The 19,810-nt window shown below is 48.4% G+C and overlaps 1 protein-coding gene across 3 annotated transcripts; it reads right to left on the minus strand.

The window, feature by feature from the left end:
- Window positions 1-1,223: 1,223 nt before the first annotated feature.
- Window positions 1,224-19,398, minus strand: ahdc1 (AT hook, DNA binding motif, containing 1). 3 transcript variants are annotated; one of them, XM_047606032.1, is made up of 6 exons: window positions 18,810-19,398; window positions 8,785-8,825; window positions 7,008-8,334; window positions 5,163-6,883; window positions 2,977-4,711; window positions 1,224-2,504 (listed from the first exon to the last, which is right to left on the minus strand). In XM_047606032.1, exons 3-5 carry the CDS (start codon window positions 8,211-8,213, stop codon window positions 2,983-2,985), a joined length of 4,656 nt encoding a protein of 1,551 aa, XP_047461988.1. In that variant the 5' UTR covers window positions 8,214-8,334; window positions 8,785-8,825; window positions 18,810-19,398; the 3' UTR covers window positions 1,224-2,504; window positions 2,977-2,982. The 3 variants fall into 3 exon arrangements, with proteins under 3 accessions (XP_047461988.1, XP_047461987.1, XP_047461986.1); XM_047606031.1 differs by having other exon boundaries at window positions 8,712-8,825; XM_047606030.1 differs by having other exon boundaries at window positions 8,631-8,825.
- Between the last annotated feature and the right edge of the window lie 412 nt (window positions 19,399-19,810).

Below are 19,810 nucleotides of genomic sequence, written 5' to 3' on the forward strand. Positions count from 1 at the left end.
TTTTAAATATACTCGCTGCTAAGTGACTACTTCACTTTGAGTTCAGATTCATTTTTAGGCTATCATAGATACATTAGATAAACTATCATAGTGAAACATTTAGGTTTAGGAGATTAAGCTTTCTGTCACTATTCTTACTTTATTACTTTATACATTATTATATGTTTATCTCATTGACCAGTTACATTTACAGTGTCAGAGAACACTTTTGATGCAGGAGTAGCTGCATTTTGAAGGAAATGTCTTAACACTTCTACGTGATAAATTACTTGTGGCATTTCTACTTTGCTGGTAGTTTAAATCCCTCTATTAATAGACATTGTGCAAACATACAATTTGTAACACACTGTGATGTATTTTTCAATAAATCCTTTTGTGTTGAAGTTGCTCACAATACATTACATGGAGGACTTTATATGCAACCCCTAATTTACTTGAGGAAAGTAAATCATTTATCCGTTTAACGTTCCAAATGCTGAGAGATTAGTTACGTTAAACTGTTTTGAAGGAAAGGTTACAAAAGATAAGTCTATATATATGAGAGCTGTTGCTCAGCGTCCTCCCCCTCTCTGTCTGTCATGTAGTGTTGTTTACACTACATGTCCCCTTCCACCATACAGTGGAATGTCACAGCAAACACGTTTCCTCCAGCCATGTCTGAGTCTATTTAGTCAGCCTGTTGACAAACTGTACACAATATGCAGCCAGTAAACTTCCCCCATCTGCTTTCTTTCTCTCCCATCCTCTTTGTCTATCTGGCATATACACATGCATGCAAGCTGCACGATATTCGCTGTATAATAGAACGTTTCCCTGCGAGATGTATGGGTATGGAATTCATTCCTATCAGTTCGCATTTGCCAGCAGCCTTTACTGAGCGCTTTAATGCGTGGCCTTATTTGGATGACAAATTCTGAAAGTAGAGTTTTCTCCATTTTGTTTCAGTGGCTTTAAAATCTCTTCACCACCCTTTTGTGATTTCTTCAGTCTGGTTTCTTTCTTTCCCCTCCAACACATCCTCCCCTGCTCTCCCCGCCATCCATTCCTCTCCTCCCCTCCTTTTCACTCCCTGTCGAATTGTGTCCTTGACTGAACTCGCTCTCTCGCAGACAGCCTGGGCAAAGCCCAATATTCAGGGAGACACTAAAGCACACACACACACACACGCACACATGCCCAACCCTCCCCTAATCAATTCAAAAAGCCGTATGCTATAGACAAGATTACCAATGGCAAGAACAGAATGTGTATTTAAATATTTTGCACCTTAGATACATACATGATATGTAACAGACAGATATACAATTTTTTCATCACAAAAACCACCAAACAACACAAGACCACAGAAAAAGAAGGGAGAGAGTGAAAGAAAGAATTAGGCCCCGCCAAGACTTTGGTGTCTGGGGAGCTTCACTCCTTTTGACCCCACAGGCACACACACGCGCACACACACGCACACACACACGCACACACGCACACACACACACACACACACACCCCGTACACACACACATATATGCACACGTACACACAAATACATGCATTACTGCTGTCACGCGAATGCACTCTCTGTCTCACGTTCGCACACAGAAAACAAGAGTCTCTTTGGGGCCGTTGTGTAATTTCAATGTCTCTTTCCCTTGTAGTTAAAACAGCAAAACACAGGATGTTGAGTCTCCATGCTGCAGTCCTCCCCCAGAGCAGAGAAACCATGGCAGAACGCAGAGGAGGGCATGTTGATGACGGGCCTTCAGAGCAAAGAGAGGCCCCCTGGCTTGGAGCTGGAGTCATATGTACAGATGCTGGTATTTCAAGAGCAAAAACAGATTTAGTCCACTTTTCTCTTATGGGACACAACACAAGGAGTGCACAGAGCGGGACATTTGCTAGGCTCATGGTATTTAAAAAGATGATTTGAGCTCAGATGCGGTTCAGTTTAGGGCACAAGACAGAAATGCAGGATTTGTGAGTGCAGACCACGGTTGCTGGTTTAGCAGAAAGATAGAAAACAGAAAATAAATAGAAAGGGAGAAATAGCGATGTGATTCTTGTTCGTCTATATTGCAGACATACAGAACAGAAAGATTTGGTGAGTTACAGACTTCTGAGAAAAAGAGTCCTCTATGAATCACAGCAGGGATCAAATAGGTTTGTCTCTGTCCGTGAGCGTCTGGTATTCATCTGTCAGCTCGTCATGGCCGTTCCCTCATTCCAGCGCAGACTGTGAGTGAGTGCGCACATGTATGATTTTATGTGTTCATGTTTAGGTAGTGAACTAATCTGCACATGCGTGTCTGTGTTTGTGTGCATCTGTGAATGTGCATGCTTAAGTATGTGCGTTTCAGTTGATCTTGATTGTCAATGCTGGAGAATTAAAGCTCTACTGTCCAAAGCTGGCAGCTAAATTCTCACCCCTCATTTTACAGTCTCTCACAAAGAAAGAAAAAAAAAAAAGAAAGAAAGAAAAAAAAATGTTTGCAAATCTGTAAAAGCTTGGATTGAACCTGAAAGAATCCAGAGAGAGACAGACAAAGATATGAAGAGATAAAAATATTAATGAGACTGAAGTTTTTGAGATAAAAGATGTATAACATTTATCTCTATAACATCTAAACATACTCCATATAATCCACATAAAGTCATGTTTCCACTGATTTGCTCATAATAATGATTTGGTAAATATTGTGAACTTTAAAAAAAAGAGCACTTTTATTGCTTACAGAGGTTTTTATATAAGCAAACCATAATATATATTAAAGAACTGGTGTGTAGGATTTATAATTAGTGTATGATTACCTGTAACTATGAGTCATTTTGTTTTCAGTAGCTCATAATCAGCACTTATCTAAACAGGGAGTCTACAGAGTCTACCATGTTGAGGTATCATGTTTCTACGGTAACCCAAAATGGACAGACCAAACTTAAATCCAACAACTTACAAATACTAAACAGACTATGAATTTTGGCTAAACTCACCTGCTGTTACAGGCTGGTGACGCTGAAGCTGTCATCATTGGCTGGATCCAGGAGCTGGCACAGCACCCCACTACCCTGAGCCCCCTGGGCAGGATAGCGGTGTCCCATGCCCTGGTAGGATTGCTGAGCCAGGGAGTAGCCACTAGAGTCCTCCTGATGGGGTGAGGAGTCTAGAGGGGGTTTTGGGTATGGGGAGTGAGGCAAGGGCCCCTGACGATGTCCTGCGCTCATGGCATGTGTGGTCAGCTCTCGCTTGTGGGGGGTCATGGCGGAGGGCGGGCTGCGCTCCTCGTAAAGCACAGGTGCGGACTGAGAGTGGAGGCTGGGACTGGGGTTGGAGTGCGTAAGGGAGGGGAGGTGGGTGTTGAGGTTGGCGTGAGCGTTGTGGTGCGGCTGATTGTTGGTGTGGGGGTTCGAGTGGGACAGGGGGTTGCTCTGGAGGTGTGAGGTGGCATGTGAGGTGGTGTGTGAGCTCAGGTTTGCGTGGGGGGGCGTGTTATGATGATGCGTGTCGTGGGGAGTCGGGGTCATGTGTGTGTTTGCATTTGGGCTGGTGAGCGAATTGCCATGTGTGGCTCCGTGTGGACTCGTGTGCGGGTTGCTGTGTGCATGCAGGGCTGTGTTTGAGTGTGGGCTCGGGCTGCTGCTGTGCGACGTCTGTCCGTACCAGTAGGGGGAGCTGCAATAGCTGGGAGAGTCATACTGTGAAAACTGGGGGTCTTTTGGCGGGGGGCGGTGAGAAGGGCTCAACGCAGTGCCACAGTGGGGCGTTACCCGTGGTGAAGGGGAGCAAGAGGGCGAGAAGGTCCTGGAGGGGATAAGGTAAGTTTGGGGCGGAGGCGGGGTGGGCTTGGGAGGGTAAGGTGGCGAAGAGACGCTGGGTGAGAGGGAAGAGGACTCTCCAGGGTATAAAGCTGGATATCGCTCCTCAGAGGAAGGTGTGGAGGGGTGGGCAGAATAAGGGGAGGGGTACTCGCAGGGGTCCTGGAGGTAGCTGGAAGGTGGTGCAGGATTAGGAGTGGCAAGAGGAGAGAGGCTGCTACTGTCTCCACTATAATAATCCAGACCCTCCTGAAACAGACCAGACCCCTCTGGACCCCCGGCAGACGCTACTAGTCCCGCTGCTGATGTAGCGGCAGCTTTGCCCCTGCCTTTAGATCCAGACAGACGCTCTCTCTGACAGGGAGACAGACCACCTCTACCTCCCCTGGACCCTCTGCCTCGTCCTCCAACCCCTCCCCGTTTAGGTCCAGGAGCAGGTGTTGGGGAGGGACTGGATGGGGAGTCAGAATGTAAAGCAGAACCGCCGTCTTTTTCTGACTGTGGCTCGGTCCGTTTTCTGCGGCCACGGCCGGGTTTACTGGTTCCTCCACCCTGGAAGAGGACGTTCTGGCTCCAGTTATAGGAAGGCCCTGAGGCGCTCTCATGCCAATCCATCATCAACTTCTCCAGGCTAGACAGACTTGATTGTCCCCCCTCTGCGCTAACAGAAACAGCTTCATTCTGCTTGTATGGGCCAGCCGTGGCGCTAGGGCCACTACCAGTGGCTGCAGAGCCAAGATGTGAAGAGTCAGAGGAGGATTCTGATAAACTTTCAGGAAACGGTTGTCGCTTGGCCTTCTGGGGAGTGTAATTTGAAATATCCAAGATGTCTTTGGACTCATTGGAGCCGTATTCGCTATAGCCATGATACTGAGATCCAAAGCTGTCTGTTGGCCAGCCACCAAAACCTTGTCTGGGAAAATAAATGGGAATATACCAATATATATTATAAAACACATAAGCAGCACATGAACAATATTTTTGCACTTTCACTACTTTCTGTTGCAGTTCTGTCAGTAATAGGAACTTTAAAAGAAAACTCTGAATGCAGCATTTCACTATGGATTCCCAAAGTACACATTCAGCCAACTGTTAATTAGCACACGGTAGATATAGTAAATTTGAAAATAATGTGCCAAGGTGAAACATTTATTTGAGCAACTCACATCTCTTTGATCCTGTTGTGATCACACTTTTATTAATGTGCACTGTTTTTGGTGAAGGAAAAGATTTCCTCTCAAAATGTTAATTTAAAACCTCTACATATTGAGTCTTTTTTCTTGTGAAAAACATACTTCTACTCTAGACATTTCTTGAATAAATTACACAAGTTGTTGAGTAACATGATGCCAAAAGTTCTTTACCTGTAGCTCCACTGATTGAGGTTGTACTGTTTGAAACCTTCTGGCGGAGAGGAGCTGAAGGGGCTACTTTTGGCCACAGACATGTACCCTCCTCCAGGTGATGTGGGTCCTGCTGATTCCCCCCGCCCCAGGGAGGAATGGCTTGCTGCTGAATATCCACTAAATCCTCGCTTCGCAGCTGCCTGATAGCCAGAAAAACCCATCTGACCGACAGTGGCCTTACCACTGCTGTGACCGGACCCATATGCAAAGCTGCAGTCCGACGACCTCTGTGGCACCGCAGGAGAAGAGCAGGAGTAGCTGGAGGAGTAGTGGCCGTAAGAGGCAGGATGGGGGGAGCTAGGCGAATGTGAGAGTGATGGAGGAGTGGATTTAGGATACGTCGATGTGGTAGGTGACGTTTGGGCCAAGCTGCCATAGCTGTACGGAGGCCTGGCTGAGGAACAATGAGTCTGGGTCGAACCCTCCACGCCAGAACTACCACCCTTAGTGCTCCACTTAGGAAATGCAGGAGACCAGCTTTGACTAGTTGCTGGGCTTGATGGCTCATAACCAGGGGTAGACGAGGCTTTGCGGGGGTCCGACTGTGAGGATGAGGAGATGTCCAACAGGTCTGAGGAATCATCTGAATCGAGCAGAGATCGAAAATAACCAGCGAAAAGGCTTTGTGAGTCTTCCCCTGCCGGCCCAACCCCTCTACCTGCTCCTGGGCCGCCATAGGCACCTCCCCTTCCAACATCGCATGAGGAAAAACCCCCCCTTGGAGAGCCACAGAGCTGATACCCACCCAAAACTTTCTCCTTGTCCATAGCCCCCTCTTCCCCCCAGCCACCGGCCCCATTCGGCCAGTCCTGCCCCATGGACACCCCACCTCCTTTACATGCACCATTTTTTCTCATACGCCTTTTCCGGACAATTTTCTCTCCCCCAGGCTCTGTTCCTACCATACCCCCACCCCTACCCACCCCACCCACCCCCTTCCCCCTTTTCCTAGGTAATCCATGCTCAGACAGTGGGCTCAGTTTACGCTTTTTCCCAATGGATTCAAAGAAGTCACTGAATGTGCTCTTATTGCACTCACTGCCCCCAATGCCCCCTGCTGCACCTCCACCTCTTCCAGTGCCCCCTCCTCTGCCACCTCGGGGTCGTCTAAACCCAGTGAGCCGGTGGAGCAGTGTGGATATTCCGGGGTTTTCCAAGGGGGCATGAAAGCTTTCTGGCTCACTAGGCGTCCAACAACGAGGGGGAGAGGAGCGGCCAGTGGCAGGGGGCTGGCGGTTAAGAAAGGCCAGTTTGGAGAGAACATCTCCATATTCTGTTTTCACATCATTTGTATCATTAACATACGATGGACAAGGAAATGGGAGTTTAGTCCGACGTCTCCTCCGGGGCTTCTTGGGCTGGTCTCCGTTACCACTAACATTCCCAACATTTGGAGTCTCCCCCTGTATTCCTGGCAAAGGTTGCTTAGGTGGCCGTCCCCGTCTGCGTTTGAGAATTACAGGGAGTTCTCCGGGAGGGAACATCACCATAACACTCTTTCCATTGTTCTTCATGCGCAGGAGTGCAGTTGGCTCTCGAACTGCCTCTGAGCCCTCCGCACTGCCATCATTACCTTTCTCTGGTCCTGTAACTGTCTCCATGTTAGAAATTTTGTAGCTCTTCTGTCGACGACTGAGGCTGACAGGAATGCGAGCCACCTTGACCACAATCTTCCTGACCTGGAAAGCAGAGACCAAGATAAAACTTACGCCAATGCAAATCGTCAAAACGTCATTTTAAAGACGACATTGCACATAAAGTCCAGTAGAAACTACAGTGATATGTCACAGTAAATTAACTTACACCAACAAAACGACCACGTCTGCGGTTATTAGGAGGACATACCCCCAACTCCGCAACAGGCTCCTCCTTCATAGTTAACAGAGGTGCAGGGATGGTGGATGTGTTGGCAAATGGGAGATGAGGTGTAGCACGATGATGGATGGATTGGGCTGCCTGACGTTGTTTCATTACACTTTTAGGACCTGCCTTTTGGACAGATTTTGGTGCGGGCCTAGACCTGGATTTAGGTCCAGGCCTATGCCCAAGTCTGGGCCCAGGTTTAGGTATAGCTTTAGGGACAGGTTTAGGTACAGTTAGAGCAAGAGGGAGGTCTGTATGACAGGTAGCTGTGGGGAGAACTGCCTCCACAGATAAATGCTCTTCTTTATCACCAATAGCTACCTCCTCTTCTTTAACCCTCCAGATCTTCTCCTCTAATACCTCATCCTCCTCCTCTCCTCCTTTCTCCCTTCCTGCCCTTTTTTCCCCATCCTCTATGCTTCGGCGGAGGCGGGAGGATTTGCGCAGGTGACAGGGGAAGCGAGGACGTCCAGAGCTGCGGAGTGCATACTTCTTTTCTGTCTCCATAGGGAGAGGAGAAGAGTCTGTGTTTGGGCTTGGGTTTGGACCAGTAGGAACTGGACAAAAGGTTGAGGGCATGTCTGTCTCTGCAGTCCGCACTGGGGCTGGTGTCAGCTGACTGGTGGAGGCAGGACGATTGCCAAGTACCAAAGACAAGGGCTGAGGTGAAGTTGTGTGTACGGCCTCTGGTGTGGGGGTTTTGGTGTGGTCCAACCCTACAGAGCTTGAATGTGTCTTTATATCCATATGGCCGCAATTATCCATAAGTGCATGTGAAAAAGCTGGTATATCTGGGTCTATGTGTGTTTGCATGTTTCTATCCTCAAATGTATGCGTCTCAGCGGTTGTGTGAGTCTCTGTCTGCCTCCGCCGAAAAGTGCTGTGCCCCAGTCTTCTCTGCGGATGGATGCCGTTGGCCAGGGTGGAAGGAGAGGAGGGGGGGATGTGGTCGGAGGTCACCAGTGCCAGTCCATCTTGAGAGGAATCCTGAAACCCCCCCTGGAGCCCGAGGTCCCTAGTCCAGAACTCAGGCCCTTCCAGCCCCTCAAGCCCTGGCACACACCCCTTTTCCTCTGCCTGGGTCTCACCACAGCCCACTGGAGCCCCAGTTTGGACTGAATGTAGGTGATCTGACAAGCCACTCATTCAGTGAATAGTTTTGCTGGTAATGAGGCAGGGAAAAGAGGGATGTTTTCAGCTGTATGTAAATGAGCGTTTCTTCTTTGTAGCTGTCTTCGTCTAACAGCTGGCGAGAAGATTCAAAGACCTAAGGACAGAGATGGAAAACGGCGTTAACTGGATACGAAGTCCACAAATAAGGCAACATCTCCTGTTAAATTTTAGACATTTAATCTGAATTAATTGCATGTAAACATAAACAACTTATAGTAAGGCATCAAACATGCTAAACATATAAAAATCTACCATTTGCAGAACACAGGGAATTGTGTGATAGCATCGTCAACATTTTTGGCAATGGGCCATAAACCTAATCTGTAATGCACTCTCTTCTATTAAGTGTGCCACCCACACAGCAGCATTACAACATTAGATTACATTTACCATTCATATCCTGCTCAATTGGTTGCTTTTACAGAATGGTTGTGGTGCTGATTCTGATTTTGATTCTGAGTTGAGCCTCACTCTGTCTGCCTGACTGGCTCTGTTCTGCAGGGGATCATTGGGTCATCAATACTGCAGTGGAGAGCTCACATACTTCTCTCTCCTCCCTCTGCTCCTGTCTTTTGCCCATGGTTGCTAGAGTGAGAGAAAGAAAGACAGGAAGACAGAAGAATGGACAGAGTTGAAAAAGGTGGGAGAGACGGGGAGTGGGGGGGAGAGAAAAAGAAAGAAGTGTGGAGGAGGGTGGAGAAGGAAGAAAAAGAGAATAAGAGATTAGTACATGATGTCACAGCAAGCATCAGGCCAGACTAGAATCAGTATTTTGGAGAGGGCTGCAGCATCTCACATCAGACGCAATTATTTTGGAAGATGACTTGCAATATAAATTTTTAAAGTCTAATTGTAGTTACTGTTTCATTTTGATGTGTTGCAGCAGATTTTAGGTATACGTTTAAACCAGTGCCACTATTATTTTCAACTGGACTTTCACTACATTACGGTTACCTGTAGCCGTACATGTGACTCACAGGATTGTGGTGAGTATGTTTTGCCACATATAAATGTTTCCATATTTGAGTGAGTAGATGAGCATGTTGTCAAAAAACAAACAACAATAATAATAAAAGCCTAAATTGGAACAAAGAACTGAATAATGGTGAAAAGCACACACAAATATACATGCCACATTTCGCCCAAACTCCCCAAAAGCATTACAAAGAACTCGACTTGGAGGGTGCAACAAGAATGAGAATGTGTGAATAAATCACATCCACCAGGGGGAAGCAGAGAGGTGATGAATAGAGAGGTGTTAAGAGGATGGAGAGATGAAGGTGACAGGAGCGATGGAGGGATTATAGAAACTCAAAGCAGGGGAGTAAGTAAAGATGGCCAGGGCAGAGAACTATTGTGAAATCTGGACCACATGTAACTGACTGCATGCAAGCACACATTCACGCAACACAAAAACATGCGTGCGTGCAACGTTTGCGAGAATACACTGCTGGCTCCGACACAGTACCACACACTCCACACTCAACACAATTATGTCCAGCGTCAGATCTCTCTGTCTCCCTCTCCAACATATGGCTCTGATTAGGAAGCGGGGAGAAGGACAGAGAGACGGAGAGAGAGAGAGACAGAGGAGGGGAGGGAGAGACAGATATTACAAAGAGTGAGTGAACGGGTGAGAATTTCTGAAAAGGCGAGAGACAGAAGAAGTGCAAGAAGGTGGAAGACGTGACTGAGGCGGAGAAAGAAGAGAGTGGACGGAGTTTAGCAGCTTTAGCAAAGTGGGGAAGAAAAATTTGGTGAATTGGACAAAGCAGTAGAGGAAGAGGAGGAGGAGGAGGAGGAGGAGGAGGAGGAGGAGGAGAAAGAGTGGGAGAGTTTTGCTGTAGCAGAGTTTGGGGCTGCACACATGGAGCGGAGCAACCTCAATGTTCGACTGCTCAGAGGAATGACACATCTGGGACAGACAAACATGGAGATGAAGACACTCACATATAATTTCTTTAACCCCCCTCACCCACTCCCTCCCAAGCCCAGTGCTGCCTCCCTCCCTCCCTCCCTCCGCCCCCCTCCCTCGCCATTCTCGTTCTCACTTTCTCTCCAGTCTAATTAACAGCACTCATTAATTAAGGCTTCATCTGACCAGTTTGTGAGAGGAGAAGAACACATGCTTTAATTAAACATTGCGTCACATGTGCTCAAACACACACACATGCACGCACTGTCGCTCAGACACACACACACACGCGCGAGCGGCGACACATACCAACACACAAACTCGCATGCAAATATGCCCCCACAGCTTCATCCTCCCACACACTCGCACATCGATTTCCACATAAAGACAGACATATCACGCACACATATGTACGCGTGCACACTCACACACACACAAAACAAAGACACACATGCAAATATCCCTCCACTGTGCTCTGCGGGGGGCATTCTGACAGGGTTTAGTTGCCAGCCAATCAAAAGCGCTCCCACTATGATTCATTGTTTAAGCAAACACTCCTGGCACCCATCAGCCGCCATTCCGATATAATCACCGTCATACGTAACAAATGCATTTTGGTGCATTTTGCTGTGAATGGCTCTGGGGCTTTGGAACACACTGTGGCGTAGTATTGTCTGGAAGGAAACAGCCGATGGTGCGCACGGCTCCCACATGAAGATCTGTTGAATCTACTTCACAAAGAGCGGCTCGCATGTGAGTGATTTTGTTTGGGCAGTTTTGATCTCGAACATTTTTTTTTTTTTTTCACTTTCTCCTTAAAGTTTCTGTTGTTATTGTGCGCATACAGGAAAGGAAATAACAACGCAACATGCCAGCGAGTCTATATGCGCACATGCCAGCGTGACATCACAGACTAAAACCTGTCAATTTCCAGTTTGGGCAATTGTCCCGTCGTGCTTAGTCTGAGAGACGCAATGACTCTGAGCGCGGTAGCTGTACAGCATATCTATTCTCTTTCCATCTATCTCACTGCCACAAAGGCTTGCAGACTCGCAGGCCTGCCAGCAGAAACCCTCAATGAGGAACTAGACCCTGCGTGTATGAGCGCAGATGTGTATGTGCACGCACGTCTTTGTGTGTGTGTGTGTGTGTGCCTGTGAGTGTGCACGTGTACGAGTGTGTCTTCCTGGGTGTGTTTGTAAAAGCACTCACTGAGCTCTAACGGGTGTGCAGTTGTTGCTAAGAGACAGGCAGCAGCACCGAAACAGCATGGGGGGGTGTAAAGGAGGGGGACATGGAGGGGGGGGGAGAGAGAGAGAGAGAGAGAGAGAGAGAGAGAGAGAGAGGTGGCGATGGGAGGAGGAGGAGGGGGTGGGGTGGGGGGGGGCTCCACAGAGAGGTTTAGACAGATAAGAAGAAGGGGGGATAAAACAGAGAGGGAGAGGGGGCGAAGATGGAGAAAGTGTATGTGAGGCCAGGAGAGAAGGAGAGGTGGGGAGGGGGAAGTGGGTCAGGGGGTCCACAGAGACTGAGTGACACCGTGCAGAAACTCAGCTACCATCACTCTCTCGTTCCTCCACATCACCTCCACCCTGATGCAACCTCAACCTGCAGCTCCAACAGCCTCAAACCTGCGCACACCTACGGGAGCCTTTAAGATAAAAAAAAAAAACACCAACAGTGAGGAGAACTATGGCAAAAGAGATCCAACTGGCAAACTGTAATTACCTGCTTTCAAGTTATTTGTGAGAGGGAAAAGGGGGAGAAAGAAGTGTGTCACATCGACTGGAAACATGAAACGTAACACAGCGTTACCTCCGGTGAACTCAAATACTTGAATTTGTGAATTTATTTCAAATTCTTGTTTAGAAACAAACTTTATTCGTCTTGAGCATCATCACAGAAGACAAGAATAACCTCTCATTGAACAACTTAAATGGAGCCCAGACAGTCTTAAACTCCTAGACGGACATATTGGATTTGATTGCGTTAGCTTTCTGCCCGTGGTAGCACAAAATGTTTCGGTACCGTGCAAAGATTAGCCAAACTCTGCAAAGTTTTAATTCAACTAAATGAACAAAGCATTTACGTGCAACCCACTCTGTCCACAGTGCATTGCAGCCTAACAGGCATTAACACAGAGCTGCTAAAGTGTAAGCACATTCAAACTGTTCTAATCAGCAGACATGGGTAGTCTGAGAACTTGAGATGCTGGTACATGTGCCAAAGGGGGAGAGGAGGGTTAGACACAAGAATACTATTACACGCAGTACTGTGGCCAACATGCCTGCGCACAAATTGCCGCCAAAAAACCCTTCAGAGCAGAACTTCAGAAGCGAACTTTGTTGGTCTGCAGTTCCATGACAACACGTCAGTCAAGCGGAGGCAGTCCAACTCACAAACTCACTCGCGGACCCTCTCTCCTTCACGCTGACCTCTACGCTCTGCTCTCACCCACTCACATCCCACCATCCCGCTGCCCCCCTCCAAGTCCAAAAAACACCATCACCACCACCTCCCCAGCTGCAGGAAATTCCTAATGATCTCCATCATCAGCGTGCGCGCTAGCATCTCCTGCCGAGAGCGAACGCGCGCACACGCACACACACCAGCGTGAACACAAAGCATATAAATGAACAGGGACCAACACATAAACCATATGTACAGACAAACAAAGAGGCAGACAGACATTCAGACAGACACACGTCTAACGTAAACAGACTTCACACAGACCAGATACAGTGGCTGCTCAGCCAAGGATGCACGCAGGGGGACGGGAGAAGTAGCTCAAAACACTAGACAACACAAAATCAGGACCCCCCACCCCCATTTGACTGTCTCACGATCTGCCTGTCTCTCCTGTTGTTTCTGCAGGAACCTACATGCTGTAGTTATTTTAAGACGGAGGAGGACTGTATTACCCCTTCCTCTTCCTTCCTCCCTCACCCCCTCCTCACTTCTCTTCCTCACTGTTCCTTCTCTCATCTCACTAGCACCCCCCCCCACCCCTCACACACACACACACACACACACACACACCTCCCGCCGCCCCCAGTTTCTCTCCCACAACACACGCTCCCACTCCCCAACACCCCTCCTTCATCTTAAACTCAGCCTGACACTCTCTTTCCTCTCTCTCTCTCTCACTCTCCTGCAGGCAGTTTCCTGGCACTGCTGATGGCCGCCCCTCAGTCAGGTCATGTGACCGTTCGCGCCAGCTGGGAACGACTAGGAGTGCGCACACGTAAAAACACACAAACAGGGACACGCACAGGGATATGTCTGGAAACACATGCAAATACAGGAAGACGAAACCAACCACTTAGGTGCAAAGACAGAAACACTCCCACTTACAGTTCACACGGGTCCACACACAGACACGCACGCGCGCTAAGCTGACACGCAAACAAGTGCAAGCAAGGACACACGCTCACACTCCACACAGTCACGCTCAGACACACTTTAAACACCACACATACCGACACACAACATAACAGCATAGTCACGCATATCTACCTCACACACAGAGGACACACAAACCAGATGCTTGGACCCCGACACACACTCAGACCTTGAGGCCAGTGTTTTGGAGAGGGGCCTCTGTGCTGCGGCCCTGACTTCCTGACTCCTCCTCCTCCTCCCTCCATACTCCTGTTCCACAGTTGCTGTGGGAGACGCTGCTGCAGCGCCCGTTGCCAAGGAGAAGGCTGCTGGCTGTTTGAACAACAATGGCCGCCTTGTGAACATTCCAACTGTAGGTACTGACAGCTCATCAGCCACAGCCTCGACACAGACACCTCTCAAACCGAACGCACCAACGCCACATCGCCGTACCTCTCTGGTTCTTGGCCTCAAGCCTGAGCGAGGCAACGCACAAAAGACACAAACACAGCGAGGCATGCGCACATACACACACACTCACACACACACATCTGCACACGCTCTAAGAAATTATGACTTCTGCTGAGAGGATAAGAAACCTTTCCGTCCCTCTGTGTCTACCTGCATCTCTTTACCATCTCTCACACACACACACACACACACACACACACACACACACACACACTCTGTGCGCAGTGCATTCATCCATCTTCCCCCTTCTCCCGACTACTCTCTGTCTTTCTCTCTTATCTCTTTCTCTCTCCTCCCCCTCCACAGCCTCCTGCTTTCACTCTCTCACTTGCTCCTCACTTGCTCATCCTCTGCCTCCCTCTTTCCATCTCAGGAAGTGTGTGTTCTCTCTCTCTCTCTCTCTCTCTCTCTCTCACGCACACACTATCATCCTGGCACGCACACATGTGGAGGACACACATTCACACACACACACGGAGGCGCACACAATCTCTTTCTCTCCTGGAAGGTAGCGAATCTTTTGGTCCCTTGGGGGCATACACTTCCTCAGAGAAGGAGGGAAAGAAGAAAGAGAACTAGAAACAAGGGTGGAACGGGCAGGAGAGGAAGAGGAGGAGGAGGGAGGGAGGGAGGGAGGGAGGGAGAGAAGAAAGGGAGGAGAACAGGGTGAAAACTATATTCGCGGCGGGGATTTATAGGCAGACCCCTTAGTGCTCTGATAATCTGTTCATATTGATGGGACGACACTGAAGCCACGCTGGTGGAACGTTGAGACGACGCCGAAGCCAAATTGGGTGGTGGTGGTGGTGGTGGTGAGGTGTTGAGGAGAATCACTAACAAGTCTCTGCTTATCCTCTGACTCACTGTTTTTAAACACACACATCCAGACACACACACAAACGTGCTAAAAACAACTCCAACACACAAGCATTAAGAAACATCCAAATCACACTGTACATGTGTAAAGTATGATGATGCGCAATTAAGTGTGTGTGTGCGTGTCAGTGAGTCTGGATATGTGTGTGTGTGTGAGAGAGATGGCGCGTATGTGTTTAGCGCCAGACACAGAGAGATGCTTTTGTGTGTGCGTGCGTGTGTGTGTGTGTACGTCTGTGTGTCTGCGTGTTTTCCCCATCTCTCGCTCCTCTTTAATAATTGAGCTGATTCTGTCCAGCTTGTTAGGGAGGTACACAGCAGCTTCACACTCTGTCTTTCTCTCCTTCTCATCCTCTCACGCGCTCCGTCTTTCCCTCCGCTGCCGCTCTCCCTTCATTTATCACTCCTTTTCCTCCCTGACCTCTCTGTCCTCTCTCTTTCTCCCCCCCCCACCTCCTCCCCCCCACACCCCCACCCCGTCATCTCTCTCCTCTCTCTTTCTTCGCAAATCCCTCCTGTTCTTTGACCTCTCCCTCGCCTCTCACAGCTTCACCCTCCTCCTCCACCTCGCTGCCCTCCATCATCCCTCTCCTCTTGCCGCCCTCCCTCATCCCCTGGAGGTGAGAGGTCGAAGCTTCCTCTCCACTGTCAGACTCAAACCGGCTGCAACCAGCCTTGTGTGTTGGGTTGGTGGGGGGCGGGGTGGTGGTGGTGGTGGTGGGAGACAAGGAGAATGAGGAGGTAGGTGATGAAGGACATATATAGGAAAAACATGAGTGATAGGGAAAAGTAAAAGAGAAGGAGCAAGGAGAAAAGGGCCTGAAAGGACTGTTGCATGGAGGGTGGGGGGGTGGTGGAGGGGGGGGGCAGAGGGGTTAAATGAGGAAGGGAGGCGAGAGAAAAGAGCAGGGGAGATGTCTTCTTTTGAGTCACTGCCTTTGGCGCGGAGGAGCCGTTTTATGAATGTATCGTGTGGGAGGTGACAGAATGGAGCATACAAACACTGCTTACACTAATGCTAAATGCTCGCTGTGTGTGTGGGTGCATGTGTGCGAGTATGTATTTGTGCCCGTGCACGCGCGTGCGTGTGTGTGTCTGATTGTGCATGTGTGGGAGTCGAACCATGCTTACCTGCCTGTGGCAAAAACCTATTTCACTTCAGGTGATGATGAGATTAATGGCAGTCGTAAAAGACCGGACCTTTCACCCCAAGGACAAAGGAATATCTAATTATTGTTTCTGCCGGTAGCAGCTTGTTGCATAGAGAAAATATTAAAAGTGCTTAAATATTCAGCAGATGTCAAGTAAAATCAAAGGTCTTATAGTAAATAAAGTTTTCTTTTAAAAAAAAAAGCCACTGTACACACGATCTCTGATATGGAAATAACAGCTAAAGGAGCATTTAAGTAATTTGCATCTCAACATTGAGTTTACTCTGATGGCTCTACACGTAAACCAACGCCAGCCAGCTGAATCCTGTCACCTTGAAGAGATTGTTTATGTGAATTTCTGCCCTAAAATCAATTTCTGGTGTATTTTGAGAGGCATTTCAAGTACTGCATGATAATGGCCGAACTCATTCACAACACTGATGTAAACCTGAAGCGAGGAGTTCAAAGAGGAGTGAAAGAATGATCTTCAGCTGTCGCTCACAAAACATCTGAGACCAAAAAAAAAAAAAACTCTTTGTTGCATTTGACAAATCTTGAACACAGCTAGAAGCCAATTTCACGAAATGAGACGCTTTGTAGTTAAAAGAAGAAGCCTGAGATTGTTTTTGGGGAATCAGCATTTGAAAAGATTCCGTCTGCGGTAGGTTATCCTTTCCGATTCTGACTGCTGAAACGCCGTCTGATGGCATTGTTTGCGTGTGGCGTCTAACTTGAGATAGAAGATTAATCGCAAGACCACAAAGAGTTTCACGTGACGACATTGTCTCTGAAGTGAACCTACTTCTTGTTCAAAGCTGGTGCGTCAGTAAATCCCTCAATCAGACAATCAACAGGTGGCACCATCGTGAACATAACTCAAAATTCACGAAACACCAGAAAACGAACGGAAGCCACTGAACATACAGCGCGGTGCGGCGTTTTCGTGTGTCTGTGTGCGTTTCTGCATGTGTATACTTGAATTTGTGTGTCCATTCCTGTCTTCTCCATCTCCATGACGACCTCCATATCAAGAGGACGTCTGACTACGGCAACTTCACATGCTGATAGGCAGAAAGAGAAAACAGGTGATTGGTTGAGCTGTCGGCTGTCATATCAGCAGGGTGTATCCTGTGACACTGCAACACACACACACACACACTCACACGCGCACACACACATTGACTTGTCTGTGCCATCAACCTACACGCCTACGAACTGCAGCAAGGCGCAAACAAAAGGTACTTCGACACACCACACTTGGAAGTACACATCTGCAAGCATGCGCACACACACACACACACACACATACACATACAAAGATTTGAGAGACGAGATGTGGTGTGTTAGGTGCGCTGACCCTGCCAATGAGGACAGGAGGAACATCAACGGAGCTACAAGGCCGTTGCTATGACAACTAGCCCCGCTCACACAGGTAGGAAGCACAATAGGCCTAAGCTGTTATATGTTCACACTCTCTCTGTTTGTCACACACACACACACACACACACACACACATTTACACACACACACGCTCATGCACTCAAGACAAGTCTGACAGACAGCGGCTGAGTGCCAAGGTAAGGCCATTTCCTTTTCATTCCAGCATTCAGAGGGCTGAAATTATTCATTTTGTCCAAGTGGACCTGCCAATAAGGGAACTCAGTGTTTAGGCAGCGACCGAGAGAGTGAGACTGTGCGAGTGTGAGACAGACAGATAGACAGACGGACAGAGCATCACTCTGCATACTAAGAGCACCTGCACTAGGGCAGCCTGTGCACGTCTCTGAGGGGCCCTTAAATAACGAACTGTCACTGCCCAGACACTGACATTGACTTCTCTCATCCTCTCTCCCTCTCCTCTCCCTCAGTTTCCCTGCACTCTTTCTTTTCCTTTGCCCACCCCGCCTCCCACCACTAAACCACAGACAAGAGCTGATAATCACCACCATGAGTATGCCGTGTCTCCAGCCCACCGGCTCTGTTGCCACTGCAGGATATGCTGCTGCTGCTGCTGCTGCTGCTGTTGCTGCTGTTGCTGCTGCTGCTGCTGCTGTTGTTGTGTCCCGCCTAACTGCCCCGACAGCTCAGGGGGGCTGCCGAGACTAGAAACCAAGAGGCCTGAATAGATGCTCACCGGGCTCTCTCTCTCTCCCTCTCTCTCTCTCTGCCTCCTGTTTATTATATGTAGGGCAAACATCTGTTCTTCAACACTAGTTGAGGTCACGGTCTCTTATCCTCACTTACATGTGAAATATTAGAAAAGTCCCATCAAACTAACCGGTCACAGGGGGAATCAGAAAAAAACAAGAGAAAAGCTGTGTGGGTCTTTTTTGCGTGTGGCAGCAGTGTGGCAGTACCTGGGGAGGCACCTTATACCGCTGCCCCTGCCTGCACTGTACATGTATTCAGCGATAATGAGGCTAATAGGTGAAAATATTGAGAATACTCATAAAAACAGGTGGGGGGTACACAGGGTTCATTGCGCGCACATTCAAACACAGTGCGTGTGTGTGTGTGTGTGCGTATGTGTGTCTGAACATCACTATTTAAGGTCCAACCACACACGCTGCATGCCACAGTAAAGCCCAGATGACCCAGTAACACGAGCCCCGTTCGGTAACATCAATGAGGTTAATGTAAAAAAAAAAAATAAAAGATTTAAAAAAAAAAAACTCGAAAAAATAAGCCAGATGTGCGCAGCTGGCTGAGATGACAGTAAGCACATTTTTTTTTTTTTTTGGTGTTTTGTACATAAGACGCAGCACGCGCACTCACCAAGGGAGAGAGAGGGAGAGAGAGAGTCTGGGGGCTCGCGCTGCTGCCCGCTGGAGCTGTCGCGGTGTCAACGCGCGGCTGTCGGCGGCTCGCGGCTCACTCCTCTTCTCGCCCGGGTCACGGAGCTGCAGCCGTCGGCGCGCTGCATTCCCCCTTCATCTGAGCTCCCCGAGTCGGAGGCAGATAGTCCTCCCACATCAATGTAAACGCTGTCTCCTCCTGCCGTCGCGCGCCACCGTCTCGTGCAACTCAACGGGAAAAAAAGAAAAAAAAAAAAAAAACGTTCCTCTGGCTCACATCAATATCTGCACCCACAAAGACGGGAAAGCAGGAAAAAAAAAAAAAAAAAAAAAACGGGGGGAGAGAGATTTTAAAAAATAAAATAGGTTGCAGGGACGTTGGTTAACGGTCCTCTGTCTAACTAAGGTGTTGACACAACCGCACTCGAGCCCTGCACTCTGGTTTCAGTGACAGGCACGGGACTCCCCGGTATGCGGGAGGCAAAAATCGACCGTGCGCCCGTGCGTCTCTGCCTCTGCAATTCCAGCTCTCCGTCTCTCGTGCGCCCCAGTCTCCGTTGTGCCTCTCCAACGTGCCTGCCTGTCAAAGCCATCCGGGCACCCGTAAACTGGCTTTGCTTTCCACCTCTGGAACCATGGGAACTGTAGTTTTCTGAAGACATAATCGTAACGATAATGAATTTCGATGGAGAGCCGGACATAAAGCCAGTGGGTGGGGACAAAATAGTTTTTATGTTCCATAATTCTAATAAATATTAAGTGTAGTTTTATACCCCTGAAAGCAATGACGCGTTTTAAGACAAATTTTATATCTACTGTGACTTCTGAATAAGCAGCAATGTTTTATGTGCTCATATAGCTGGTCTGCTGTTCAAATCACATTTAAGTAAGAGTCGTTACATAGATTTCTCAGTTTTATACTGGTGAATCCTATTTTTAAACCAAGTCACATTTTGAAGATCTTAGTTTGGAAATACAGCT

The sequence above is a fragment of the Mugil cephalus genome, chromosome 14, assembly GCF_022458985.1.
Source record: "Mugil cephalus isolate CIBA_MC_2020 chromosome 14, CIBA_Mcephalus_1.1, whole genome shotgun sequence".
Taxonomy (NCBI): Eukaryota; Metazoa; Chordata; class Actinopteri; order Mugiliformes; family Mugilidae; genus Mugil; species Mugil cephalus.

Bases quoted from the DNA above. Each gene is read 5' to 3' on its own strand.
- ahdc1 (XM_047606032.1), bottom strand. From the start codon at position 8,213: ATGAGTGGCTTGTCAGATCACCTACATTCAGTCCAAACTGGGGCTCCA. The intron at 6,884-7,007 runs GTAAGTTAATTT...TCTGCTTTCCAG, and splicing joins GACGTGGTCGTTTTGTTGGT to GTCAGGAAGATTGTGGTCAA. The intron at 4,712-5,162 runs GTAAAGAACTTT...TTATTTTCCCAG, and splicing joins CTCAATCAGTGGAGCTACAG to ACAAGGTTTTGGTGGCTGGC.